The sequence below is a fragment of the Lingula anatina genome, chromosome 4 (genome assembly GCF_051362555.1).
Source record: "Lingula anatina isolate TDL-2025a chromosome 4, LinAna3.0, whole genome shotgun sequence".
Lineage (NCBI taxonomy): Eukaryota > Metazoa > Brachiopoda > Lingulata > Lingulida > Lingulidae > Lingula > Lingula anatina.
In genome coordinates, this window is record NC_141770.1 from 11,093,283 (window position 1) to 11,107,233 (window position 13,951).

The 13,951-nt window shown below is 35.3% G+C and overlaps 1 protein-coding gene and 1 long non-coding RNA gene across 3 annotated transcripts in view; one reads left to right on the forward strand and one right to left on the reverse strand.

The window, feature by feature from the left end:
• Positions 1-816: 816 nt before the first annotated feature.
• On the reverse strand, positions 817-13,606 carry LOC147762275 (uncharacterized). Of its 2 annotated transcripts, XM_087011336.1 has the most exons (8): positions 13,194-13,606; positions 12,624-12,761; positions 11,981-12,490; positions 11,343-11,515; positions 10,577-10,641; positions 8,099-8,193; positions 6,297-7,829; positions 817-1,010 (listed from the first exon to the last, which is right to left on the reverse strand). In XM_087011336.1, exons 1-7 carry the CDS (start codon positions 13,387-13,389, stop codon positions 7,723-7,725), a joined length of 1,284 nt encoding a protein of 427 aa, XP_086867462.1. In that variant the 5' UTR covers positions 13,390-13,606; the 3' UTR covers positions 817-1,010; positions 6,297-7,722. The 2 variants fall into 2 exon arrangements, 1 of the variants encoding a protein (XP_086867462.1); XR_015333940.1 differs by lacking the exons at positions 6,297-7,829; positions 8,099-8,193; positions 10,577-10,641; ... (2 more) ...; positions 12,624-12,761; positions 13,194-13,606 and adding an exon at positions 2,559-2,694.
• The window catches only part of LOC106179191 (uncharacterized), a 113,367-nt gene continuing 101,290 nt past the window's right edge, over positions 1,875-13,951 (forward strand). Inside the window, exons 1-2 of the long non-coding RNA XR_015333941.1 lie at positions 1,875-2,016; positions 3,347-3,481. This is a non-coding gene — a long non-coding RNA (uncharacterized LOC106179191). The remainder of the gene's footprint in view (positions 2,017-3,346; positions 3,482-13,951) is intronic.

Here is a 13,951-nt window from a genome sequence, read left to right on the forward strand (position 1 = left end):
AGCATTCACGCTTTATACTTAAAGAATCCAATATTAAATTTAAAAAGGGTGTTGAGCTAAATTTAAAATTCAAGGAAAAAATATGTCGGCTTTTCCATGGACATTAAAAAATATCATTAGTACTGTATATTGTGTATACATTTATTGCTGTATACAGGATAGACCAAGGGGCGGCATGCTTTTTTATTTGAGCAGACATGATACATCTTTAAATTGGCAGATCCAGAATTTATATCAATTTTGTGACATACTACACTGCATAATTCTAATCTTGATTTCAGCACAAAAATGGTTAATTGCAACACTTATTTGTACAAATTCAATTTTTCTTTTTGTTTCAATTTGAAGGAACGAAATATATTTAAGATAGAGAAGACTGTAATTAATATTACTTTGGCTTTTATGTCTTAGATCGCCATTCACAGGATCAGGCACAGAACACATACAAATTTTAAAATAGAAATGACTCCTACAATGCAAATCAAATTAATGTAAACAAAGTAAATTAATTAATTACCCGAACTTCAACCTGCAACGTTGTGGAAATGTTACTTTCACCTTCAAGTTTGAATGTTGTGATACACAAATGCTTTAAAAATGTATTGTGGCATTTTAAACCCTTAAATAATACGTCATTGCACAATAATAAAATTGGAGAAAGACTGATGAGTTTCAAATAGAATCAGATGCATCCCAATTAACGTATAATTTAAAATTAAAAATGCTCAATAACTGAGTATAACTTGAAAAGGGAACATGATCGACCACATTTTTGAAAAACATTAAAATATGTTCAAATCTGATATGCACATGGTGTAGTCCTAAAATTTTTGACATTCACAACAAAAAACGTGTACCATTTTCGCCATATTACATGTGCGCTGCGTGTTGGTTCGAGCACGTCAGTGCGTGCGTGTGTGCCTGTGCAAGGTTCCAAAATCTGAGGCTTTGGAGGATTCTATCAGTCAGATGCACGTGCATTTTGCAGGCTCACCGCAGAGTTGACAGTTCTGAAAAATCAAAATAATGTGTTAATTACGATATTAAAATGATATCCCAATGCAATGCAATTTGAACTGAGATAAGAAAATTGAAAAAAAAAACGCATTAATTTTAAAAGAGTTTATTCAAACCATTCCATAAATCTTACAAATTAAATGCATTACACACACCAGCAATATTAAACTAAAATCACAGCAGGGAAGATGTATGTAAATTATCCTGACACTACCGTACACTTGCCTCAGTTTTCTGCGTCACATGCTATATGTAACCTTATTATACATAAAGGGAAACCATACACTACAAGGTGCGTCGGGGGAGGGGGGGGGGACAAGTTCTGACTGGGTGTGTATATTTATGACAACTACAGTCAACAACTACAACACCGGGCGACTTGAGGCCTTACCTGCGGTAGGCCTATGTGTAACTGCCCGTAACACTCTTTATTTGTTTTCATTTATGGGGGTCATTTATTTATTTATTATCATTATTTTTTTTTCTTTTACAGTATGTCCTTTATTATCTCCGCCAAGGAGGTTATGTTTTCGCCCCTGTTTGTCTGTCATGAACATAATTCAAAAAGTTATGGACCGATTTTGATTAATTTTTCAGGAACTGTCAGAGGTTGGCCAAGAAAGATATGATTAGTTTATGGTGGTGATCCGGATCTATAATCAATCAATAATCGATAATAATAAAAAAAATGCTGCCTTGGCAGAGGTCTGCGCTCTCGGAGTGCTTTTCTAGTTTATATATTATTCACACGAACTGCATTTTCCTTTCTTTCACGTTTGGCTTCCTTTGCTTTCTCTCGCTCTACTAATTATAACGTTACAGGCCACCGCACATACCTAACCGCGCCGTCACATGCCTCTGCCACATAATGCACTAAACAGTTCTCATTCCACTGTATATATACGGCTTCCTCTCTTGCTTCTTTTTCGCTTTAATATCAACCACAGAACGGGACAGGGAAATTTCTAAAGATATTAGCTCACTTAGTAGGAGGATAAGGTAATTTATTTCAAACGTAAACCTCTTTGACTTTAGGTCCTTGCAACGTTTCTGTCTATCCTTTTACAACGATATTAGCTCACTCAGTCAGTGGACAGGTACTGTAGTCTATTTTAAGGCTTACGGCTTTGGGTCTTAACAGCGTTTCTGTCTATCTTTTTTCTTACTCATTCCTATGTACTTCGTGTAATTTTCAGTTTCATTTTTAGGTTATTTTTCTTGTATTTCTAATTTGTGTCCAATATTTATACATGTACATTTTACGTTACACTTTTGTTCCTTTTACCGGGAGGCCTACTTATTATTTTATTTCTTTTCTTTCAGTTTAACGGTTGGTTTTTGGGAATAAATTGAATAAACCAAATCAATCAGTGTGAGTTTCTTGACCGAGTGCAGCTACAGTACGGTTACCTACATTGTAATATTTAAGGGCGACAACTTAGGAAACCAGTGCATTTACGTATGCACTGTACACGTACTACATTATTGGATCATTTAATTTCTTTCCACTTGTAAACGCTAGTAGACGATACTTTACTCACAAAACATTTTCTTCAACCGTGGTTCCACCAAACATGTACACAATGGGTCCGAGCTTCAACCACACATCATCTTGCAGGTCATCTTGTTACAGGGCCCAGCTGTCAGGTTACCAGCCAGAAGCACAGCTCGCACTGCGATGCATGACTTATTGTTATGCAAATTACAACTGGTACAGTGCATGGCACATTTTTATTGAAGGGGTAGTTGTGGAAATCGGTCTCAAAGAACGGCGAATCTACAGAATATTATTTTATTATTGTGACAAAACCATAACCCTGGCTGCATAGACCTATTTGTCACCATAGACCCTATTTCTTAAGGACAACAGTTTATATCAAATCAAAAATTGAAAATAACAATGACGATAAAAATAACAACTCAAATATTATTAAAGTGAATGATGCTCATACGGTCGGGGAATAGTGTTGCACGAGATGAAAAACATTTGTACGGTCCCCGGGCTATCTATTTTAATTGAAGATCTATACATTGCATGCAATCTGGCCCTCTCCGTGACAAGCTAAAATGTTTCCAATTGATTTAAAGCATGCCTACGAAGTTTCTGCGACTCCGCGGTAACTTCGTTGACTTAAAAACATGCCCCAGAAACGGAAAGCCGCGGAAACGAATGCAGGCTCTCCTGGGTCCGGACAAATTACAGTTTGCAATTTTAGATAAAATCCGGTATAGTTTAGGATAAGAGAACGATTTCACAACAATTTATTGCACGTTATCATGATGATGTATGCGTCGTCAATAATATTTCCTTTCTATTCTTCACTTAAAGGTCTGTAAAATGATGCTTAAGCGGGGATTGTCAGCAGCTGTTGTACCATACTGGGTGAATCTGTACAAATTGCAGGCCTACATGTATGCCAACTGCTGTCAGAAACACCCTGGCGATTGCTTTAGTGGAGATCAAGTAAGTTTTTCCCCAAACTATCACTCCTTTTATTAAAATGAAATGTATACTGTACTCAGTTTAACTAATTGGTGGTCAAATGATTGATGTTTTTAACACTTGTGTAAAAACCCGTCTTCCGTGGCGAACTGTCAGCTGTTTTTTCATGTAATTTGCTGATTAAACAGAAAATTAATTATTTGAGCATGTTCAACAATTCACTCTGCCTATTTCCATGTCAAAAAGAACTGGTGTATTTTTTTCTTTTTGCATAAAGTATTTATAGTAAATGAATAAAATAAGAAAGGAGAAAGAAATTTGGCAGAAAATCCAACGACTTAACATTTTCATAAAGCAAAGCTTGCAACAAAACCAAAAATAAAATTTTGAAATTCCTGTAACAATTTACATAAAATACTATTGGCATCACGCAACATGTACGTAGTAGCCGAAGGAAAGATGAACAAATAATGAGTAATGACAAAAGCAACAGTGATTTTAGAACAAATATCTATATCGCAAACAAGCTTATTACACGTAGTCTAGCTCACTTAATACAAATCACATGTACTGAAAAACGGGCTTTCTCAGATGACTGTTAACTAGGGCTCATTTTTAATAGGTTTAATTTTCCCACTATTTTTAACAACAAACTACATATTAACATGGACAATCAACAATGTGTCATGTTGCGCAGTGTTGAACGACCCGCGTTTAATTGGACGCATATTCAATATCTATCTGCAAGATTTTATTGGGCTTGACTTTTGACTTTATCCTGTTTAGTGCGTTTATACAACGTATTTAAACAATGTGAGTAAAAAAATTCTAGTTCCTGAACGTAACGATCGGCCGTTGTGGAACGGCCCTCTGGTTTAATTAATCTCATTTCCCTGCTGATGATCTGTCGACCTCAGATTATTTTTTCAGTTAAGTGCTTTATTTATTTCCCCTCCTTTGTGATATTTCAAGAAAGGGAGAGAGAAAGAGAGAGAATTCAGAAAATGCGTAAAATATATTATAATATAGCGGGCAAAACTTTGATCTCTGTCGATTTTTGTATAACGGCCTCTTTCGATCATGAGCTTATGACTTGAGCAACAATAATTTGAAATCATCTTTCTTTGTTTAGAAATTAAAGGTAATAAGTTTTTAAGTTTAAGGAAATGAAAGGTATCGCTCAGTATCGCTATTCAAAACGATTTTGTAGAGTTTATTACTGATACATTACGATACATTAATGTCAGCGAATAAAGTTTGTTGTGCACAGTCTGCTATTCTAGTTCTTAATAAACTTGACCCAATATTCAATACATTTTAGTCATGTATGACACATAAAGAGGAACTCTACCAAATTCGCTTAATGCTAGAAAATCTGTCACATTTTGTTTTAAGGAAGCCAGTCTTTTGCAAAAACGGGCATGGATTTGTTCGACTTTTGTGCACTGTTGAAATCACCATGGTTCTGCTGCATACAAGGTATATTAAAAGTAGTTTAACAGTTGCATCAAACAGTTTAGAGGCTTCTTGATGGTCATAATATCATAAGTATTTTTGACAACGGAATATTCCGTTAGATGCCTTTGTCGCTTGTAATGATAGGCGTTCCTGTGTTCTAGACCATGCTAATCGAAGGGTGAACAGGATTCCTAAGTATTTGTAACTGGATACGACCTCAGTTCTATTTCCTTTATAAGTCCGTTTTTCACATTTTACCTGTAATACACAGTGGCGGGTTTCGATTTCTGGTCCCATCTCGTAATTACATTTTTACAATCCTGGGCACTTTTCAGATTTGCCCACATATTGCTAATAAACAAATTACATACACACGATCAAAGAATTCTTATATCACTTTGTTAGAGAATGGTGTAAGTAAACACTGAAAACAGAAACTAAATATCACCACCGAGTCCAAAGTTATGCTAAAGCATAGTCAGAAAAATTACCAAAAAGTTTTCCCGTTTTAGTCATATGAAACAAAAAGCAATCTGAAATAAACTAAAGCAGTGTTTGGCATAGCATTTTTTTTGGATTATAAAACACTCAATAGCATGGTAGAAGCAAAAAAAATTGAATATTAGCAGGTATGAGAAGTATCCCAGAAAAAAGTCCTTTAATGGCATGATGGTATTTCCGTTGAAATGTCCATTCCGAAACAAAACAAAACAAAAAATAAATAAATAAATAAATAAATAAATAAATAAATAAAATAAAAATAAAAAAGGAAAATGAATTTCAGAAAATTTCATAAGGCATACAGTATAATAAACTATCCTAATCATTACTTGGATGCATTGGTATTGTTTGTATCAAATAATGAAAGCCTTGTAATGATCCTGGAGCTTGACATCGAGTGCAAAATAACCCTGCCGTATTTTTTCCGTTAAATTTGTCCATTCCAAAACATTGGGTTTCTCTTACAAAAAAAAAAAAAAAAAAAAAAAAAAAAAAAAAAAAAACATGTTGACACCTAGCCTGTAACAATATACATATATATTTCTATAAAGCCCGGGGCATACAGTATGTTATTTATTTTTATATAAGAAAACTCCCATTCAACTGTGTTTTTTTTTTAGATGCCTGTTAAGTAGAATACAAAAAGCTGGTGACTATATGAGTATGTTGGAAACAAGAGGAGGCATATCAATCTGTTCAGCTGATTGCACTTAGCAAGAGTCCCCGCAGAGCTGGGTTGATCCACACAGACTGATGGTGTGTCTATAGGAATGGGGTCTTACATACATGACAAACAAAAACTACAAAACAGTTTCACTTATTTGTTATGTCCTCTTGTATTGGGCATTGCACAACCCAAGCATAATAATAACCAAACCTTCTAGACTACTGGAACCTGCTCTTTTTGGCTTTAAGCAGTTCTTCTGTTGTGGGAGCAGGAACAGGTGCAGTATTTGGACTGAGGTTCCTTGGGTCCCATGGCTCAAGTTGCATCCGTGCTGTCATGGGACAAATGCTTGTCAGACTCAATGTCACTGCATGAGACTGTAACGTGGGAATGTAATGATATCTTTATAACTTTTTCCCCTTCTACATGTACACTGGATAGGCCACCCATGCTCTTATGTGCTTGCTAATCCAATTTCCATACCTACAAAGTGAGGATCAAATAATTATAATTATCATCTAGCTACATGTAATTATAACTTGGACTTTAGAATGAAAAAAATTTTAATTCTTCCTTTGCTCTTAGATTAATTATCCCAGCAGGCACACAACGTTGAATCAACGTTGGCAATTCAACGTTGAATCATGATTGATAGTTCAACATTGTTTCAACATTAGAAATCTCAATTAACGTTGATTATATGTTGATTTAGCATTGATTATATCTTGATTTAACATTAAATAAAAGTTGAGACAAATAGCATTTTCAATGTCTTTATTTTGTCACTGCATAAAAGGAAAAATGCTGCTAATTTAAGTTAAAATATACATAGTTTACAACATAGCAATAATAAATAAAAAAAACTAAGAACAACACTTTTTTTTTTACAAAACAAAGCTGCACATCGAATCTGAACTAACACAAAAATTGTAATTAAGTATGCATGTACATTGGGGAGGGGAGGGAGAGATTTTTGCACACCTTAACCTAAATTATACTGTACATTGTCATTTTTAAAGTAAATTATAATTCAAACATATCATTAATAATCATAATCGCTATAGTTCTGTATTAAATAAATCTTGAATAATGAATGAAAAAACATTGTTTTTTAGATGATGGAGAGTTCATTATAACAAAATTATAAATAATTAATCATGCAGTAATTAACTGTTTCAATTCAACTTGCATGCTGTCTACAAACTCTGAAAAAAGAATTATGTATGGTACCCCAGCATAAAACCTCATGTCTCATATCAAACCCCATGTCCCTTTCACTACTACAAATTCAAAAAAGGGCTATGGAAGTTAAATGTCAAGCAACATATCTTGTCAAAACACTGTATACAGTACGCATGACAACAGAACCAAATTGTAGAGTGAGTGAGTTACTGGCTGCGCTCGGAGCAGATTCTTACATCTTGACGCATGTGCAGTTAAGTTAGAGAGATAGAAATGGCTGTTGTGGTTGCTTTGATAAATGTTTGTCGATTTTTGTGCAACAAGACGTAGAAGATGAGGTGCTTATACACACGACAGATATGAGTGCAATCTGATGAACTCCACAGTTTAGAGATATAACTGTAAGCATTCTAGCAACGTCCTTCACCAAAATAATAGTTCAACTTCCTAATTGCTACTTTCTTCCTCCTCCATCTTTTCTTTCTGGTGCCCATTTTAGATACTTAACAATGCTGTCAGAGACTTCCTTCTCTGTAGATCTATATTTTGACATCATGACATCTGGAAAAAAAAGTGAAGTAAAAATGTAAGCATTTATGTATCGAATGTATGCTGGCAGGTGTGCCTATCATAGCTCATTGAGGGATTCTAAGAATGAGGTTAAGATTGGGGTTAAATTCCAACTAGGGTGCAAAATGTAAGAACTATTTTTTTAGGCTTAGGTGCCCAAATTGTAGCTGATAGATAGCTGATAAGTTTATTACAAAAATCAAATTGGGCACAAATTACAGCAGTAAATGTAAAACACAATGCAACATTAATTTAATTACCTTTGATCACCCTACAAAAGTTGGTGTGCCCAAAAGGAAATTTATTTTTCTTTCCTGAGAAATTCATCGTAGACATGATTCTGTTTGTCATACACCTACAAATAATATTTATAAAACTAGAGGATCAGAGAGGCGATATCGCCTCTGGATATTGTACCACCAGCTGGAGTAAGCGCATTCATATGGAACCCCCCCCCCCACCAAAAATTTAAAAAATGGACGCCACCACCAGTCTATAAAATGCAATAAACAAGAGTTCTAAAAATAAAAAAATAAAAAAAAAATCGAAAAACATAACTGTTAAAATGGTCCAATCAAGCAGATGTTCAAATTGACCTGTATTTTCCTAACACTGATCACTCCTGTGATTTTCTAGACAATAGGCCTACTGGTTTTCCTTGAAATGCGTTATCAGTATTGCATATATGCTGACAAAAGAGAAAACCTGGGGACAACAGTAAGCAGATCTCTGCTAGTTTTGAAGATATGAAGGGCAAGAAAATATGCAGAGTTCAGTTTGTGGTGAAAAAGTAGGTCAAAGGTCAATTTCAAGGTCACAGTATATGACTTCCTATATAAGTTCAATAGTAGCTATGGGCATTTCTTTGCGAATTATGGAGATATGAAGGCCAAGAAACATGCAAAGTGCAGTCCATTATAAATAGTAGGTCAAAGGTCAATTTCAAGGTCACAGTAAGATTGCCTGTGTATGACTTCCTATTCAAGTTCAATAGTAACTTTGGACGTATCTCTGCCAGTTTTCGAGATATAAGGGATAGAAAATTTGCAAAGTTCAGTTCATGGTGAAAAGTAGGTCAAAGATCAATTTCAAGGTCACAATAAGATTGCCAGTATATGGCTTCCTATTACAGTTCAACAGTAACTATGGGTGTATCTTTGCCAGTTTTGGAGATATAAGGGCTGGAAAATTTGCAAAGTTCAGTTCATGGTGAAAAGTAGGTCAAAGGTCAATTTCAGGGTCATATTTAGATTGCCAGTATATGACTTCCTATTCAAGTTCAATAGTAACTATGAGCGTATTTTTGCCAGTTTTGGAGATATAAAGATCAGAAAACTTGCAAAGTGCAGTACTGAAAAGTAGGTCAAAGGTCAATTTCAAGGTCACAGTAAGATTACCTGTATATGACTTCCTATTCAAGTTCAATAGTGACTATGGGCGTATCTTTGCCAATTTTGGAGATATAAAGATCAGAAAACTTGCAAAGTGCAGTTCATCATGAAAAGTAGGTCAAAGGTCAATTTCAAGGTCACAGTTAGATTACCAGTATATGACTTCCTATTCAAGTTCAATAGTAACTATGGGCGTATCTCTGTTAATTTTGGAGTATTTCACATTTTCCCCATTGAATATTGCGATGTTGTAATTTTTGATATAGCACAACGCCTAAACCATATCGAAAACAAAAAAATGGACGCCACCTCCAGTATTGCACTTGACAAGGTCTACAAAATGCAATAAACAAGAGGTCTCTGGCATTTACCGTTCCAGAATTAGAGCGAGTTTTCAGTTTTATATCTAATGGCTACTTCTCCCGTGAAAATGCACTGATTGACCCCAAACTCCCAAAGATGAAAGGAGTCCCCAATGGTAACCCCTCACTATAACAGGAGAGCTAAGGGCTGTGTAGTTTCCAAAAATTAGCACAAACAATTATTTTTTTGCAGAAAATTCCCATTTTTAGAAAATTTTAGCTTGTTTGACCTTGAAAAAAAGGTCAAAAGTCAAATCCAAGGGCATATTTGGAATCTCCACATATGACTTTCGGTCAGACTTCTATAGTAATTTTTCCCATAATTCCTTTGGTTTGGGAGATATTCAGCATTGAATTTTCAAAAATTTTGACAAGGGTGCGTTTCAACAAGTGTCACGCCCAGGCCAATGCACCAACTGAGACAAAAAAAAAACCAGGGTGTTCAAGTTGAGATTATATGTGACCTAAATCCAAGAGATGGGGACACAGGTCCTTGTGGTCTAGGAGGAGAAGCGGTAACGGTGACTTGTTTCCGGCGCCCGACTGCGGAGCCGGCGGAGCCGCAGGAGCCGGCAGAGCTGTACGAGACGGGTTGGGACTAAAACCATGAGTACCGCCAGCGTACACGCTGGTGGTACTAATAAAGGATATATTGAATAAAATCAGAAATGTCTTGGTTTGATCAAGAAAAGTCCAAAAAATTGGAATAATAACCTGCACTTATTTTTAAAATTCTGATAAAAAGGTTTTTACTGCCAAACAAACCAGTATAACGTAGCTATACACATGTAGGTTCGACTTTTTAATGTAATTAATTTACTAACATAGACAGAAATGTGTCAAGTGTAAAAGTATTAGTTATCATTTCATAAAGGTTTGATCATTTCTTATACCCGAGTTCTAGGTTTCAGATAATGAAATGTATTTTACACATTAAACACAGGAAAAAATTAAGTAAATGCATATATATTAGTATTTGTCCTACCTTTGCATGGCCTTTTTAGTGTGATCACACATGTTAATCCCTCCTATTGCAGCAACTGTGGCTTTCTATCAAATGGAAAAAATAAATGTCATTATTATAAAAATAATAACTAGTTTTTGTAATTATATTATTGAAACTGTGTGACAAAACTTGCAAATATACAGGCATCAAACAGCAAAACATGCTTTCTTTTTGGTAATTTTAGGTACTGATGTTATATATGAAATGCCCACAGTCACAAGATGGACAGAGACATACATATGTAACATTGATCCATATTGCATGAACTAATAAAAAAGGGAAAAAATCTTCATATTTGAGTTTTGAAAGAGTAAATCTTTTAAATTTTTAGCTACATGTACTTGTTTGAAATAATTGAATCAAATAAAAACCATAAGTACAAGCATGAAGTTGACTGATTATGTTGCCATTTTCTGCCTAAAATTAACTGAAATGTGATGAACTTTAACTGTTATAAGTATGTACACAAATAAGCATTTGTGAGGCTAATTTTCAAAATAAAAAATGCATCTTCCTCTCACAGATTTGGCTTGTTGGATCAAATCAGTACAACACAAAGACGGTGGTGATTATTATTAGAGCAAGTGAAGAATGATTCAATTCAGTGAAAGATTTAAGTAGTTTTCAAGTTGTAGTTATACTGATCCTGATGTTACTCCATATCATTCTCATCATTTTTATCAAGTCCACCTGATCAATGATACATAGCATGGACATAATTTGAACAGAAAAGTAGTATACTTACACAAATATCATATTCTTCTTTGTCCTTCAATGCATTATCAAATTCACTGAAGGAATCCATGGTATCATGTTGTTGCATTTGCATTGTTCTCATCTCTGTGTTGTTATTAGATTGATTTTTCTTCATTAGATCTCTTATTTCTGCTAATATGTATAATACTCTTCTCTGAAAACCTGTGGAAAAAATTTACACTACATATACAAAAAAGACAATTGAGGAATTAGCAAATTTGTCCTCATCCTATGTTACAGGGTACAATTAGGCACTGAAACTTCATAAAATTTTTCCTTAGGTAAATTGCTATTTTTGCCCTTTCTAGTCATTGCCTGTCTCAAATATTCATTCAAATTCACCCAATTGCAAAGTCTCCATAAGTAAGTGTTTAAATTTTGACTTAACAAAATGAAAATTAGTGTCAAAGAAAGAACCTGTGCATTATGTTAAGATTAGTTTCATATTCCCTAATTATTATATCATGTTCTATATATGGCATTAACCTAATTCTAAAATTTGAGAATAATAAATGACAACTTCACGTATGCCTTCTGCAAAAAAAAAAAAAAAAAAAAAAAAAAGGTTCACTCTTGGGGGTTGACATGTACAGATTTTGTCATGAAATTGAAAAAAAAAGTACATACGCTCTTCGGACATTGGAAATGTCGATCTCCTTGGTATTGGGCTACTTCTGCTATGATGACCCCCTCGACTCATACTCATGCTTCTCTGAGCCATGCGGTCACTGCTTCTGCTACATCTACCAACACGGTCCCTGCTTCTGCTACGTCTACCAACACGGTCCCTGCTTCTGCTACGTCTACCAACACGGTCCCTGCTTCTGCTACGTCTACCAACACGGTCACTGCTTCTGCTACGTCTACCAACACGGTCACTGCTTCTGCTACGTCTACCAACACGGTCCCTGCTTCTGCTACGTCTACCAACACGGTCACTGCTTCTGCTACGTCTACCAAACCGGTCCCTGCTTCTGCTACGTCTACCAACACTGTCACTGCTTCTGCTACGTCTACCAACACGGTCACTGCTTCTGCTACGTCTACCAACAGGCACGCTCCTGTCAGGGGGCGTTGGGCTCCTTGGTGGTGGGCTTATTGTTCTAGGAGGAACCCTTCTGTCCATGTTAGCTGCCTCTAAAATGCCAATATACATTATGAGGCATCAGTTTTTCTGTCTTTTACCTTTGGCAAAAATGTTTAAAAGATGGTGCTTCTTAACATTGCATACTGAATTTCTTATTAAGCAATTTCTTAGTAGCACTCTTACCGCTACTACTGCCCCCCGTGGTGAATTCTGCTCCAAAGGTTTTTTTCTTGGGGATTCTCTTCCTAAAAACTCCTAAGTCTTCTTCATCAGTATCTTCTGTGCAGGTAATGTTAACTGTCTCGCAATCTTTCTTGTTGTCTGTATAATTAAAATATATTATTATCATATCTTTTGTTCCATCTTATGCATGTATCTAACGTAACTTTCTGCTTTGGTCAAGCAATCTTATTTATAAAAATGAAAAGTGCAGTATTATTTTACAGTATTGAAAATATTCTGAATTCATAGTCAATGTAGACTAACTATGGGCATAGGCAGGAGAGAGAAATCTGCTCATTAACATGTCCCTTTGCCAATGGATAATTCCAAAACCCTGCATACATGTAGTATACTACCTTTACTAATTAATATTGCCAGGTATGAAATGTAATAAATCTGCAATTTTCTTAATATTAAAACGGAGAAAATTTTCAAATGGCACAAACTAGATCTTTTGCAAACATAAATGATATTGTTTATGAAGCTAAAGCATTAGTAGTGTGTGAAGATTAAACAGAATTCTGTACTGACCAGATGATTTCTTTACCCGCACAAGAGGGTACTTGATCCAAGTATTTTCAGGTACCCATCTTTCTCTAATTGCTCTCATGGCACCAAGGTTAGTAACATTAGGCGGCCACAGAACCTCATCGTCCACCACCCAGTGAGAAGGGATAACCTCCTCTACCTCCACATTGTTCTCCTCCCAAATAACTCTACTCCACATCTGTAATAAACAGAAAAAGTGTGATCTACTACATGCAGACCATTATTATGATGTGTCTGTACATATATCCATCATCTGCGTCTGTCGTCGCCGTCGTTGCCGTCGCCGTGCACTTTTACCGATAACACGATAAGTGGAAAACCATTTTACCTTTTGACTTGAAACTTGCAGAACTGATGAATATTCATAATACACAGGTCAAGTTCGAAAATCAGCATGATCGTGTCACTTTTAGGGAATTTATGCTGTTTTTTCACTTTTTTCAGCATATATGCAGCACCGATAACACGATAAGTGGAAAACCATTTTACCTTTTGACTTGAAACTTACAGAACTGATGAATATTCATAATACGCCAGTCAAGTTCGAAAATCAGCATGATTGGGCCATTTTTAGGGAATTTATGCTGTTTTTTCACTTTTTTCAATATAAATGCAACACTGATAACACAATATAAGAACAAGGCAGCAAAGCTGTCAAATGTACAGACAAAAACCAGAAAATAAAAACGCAGGAAATAGGATACTGTCAATTCTGATGAACTAATGTATTATGCTTACTG

Bases quoted from the DNA above. Each gene is read 5' to 3' on its own strand.
- LOC147762275 (XM_087011336.1), bottom strand. From the start codon at position 13,389: ATGTGGAGTAGAGTTATTTGGGAGGAGAACAATGTGGAGGTAGAGGAG. The intron at 12,762-13,193 runs GTCAGTACAGAA...TTAATTATACAG, and splicing joins GCGGGTAAAGAAATCATCTG to ACAACAAGAAAGATTGCGAG. The intron at 12,491-12,623 runs GTAAGAGTGCTA...TTGGCATTTTAG, and splicing joins CACGGGGGGCAGTAGTAGCG to AGGCAGCTAACATGGACAGA.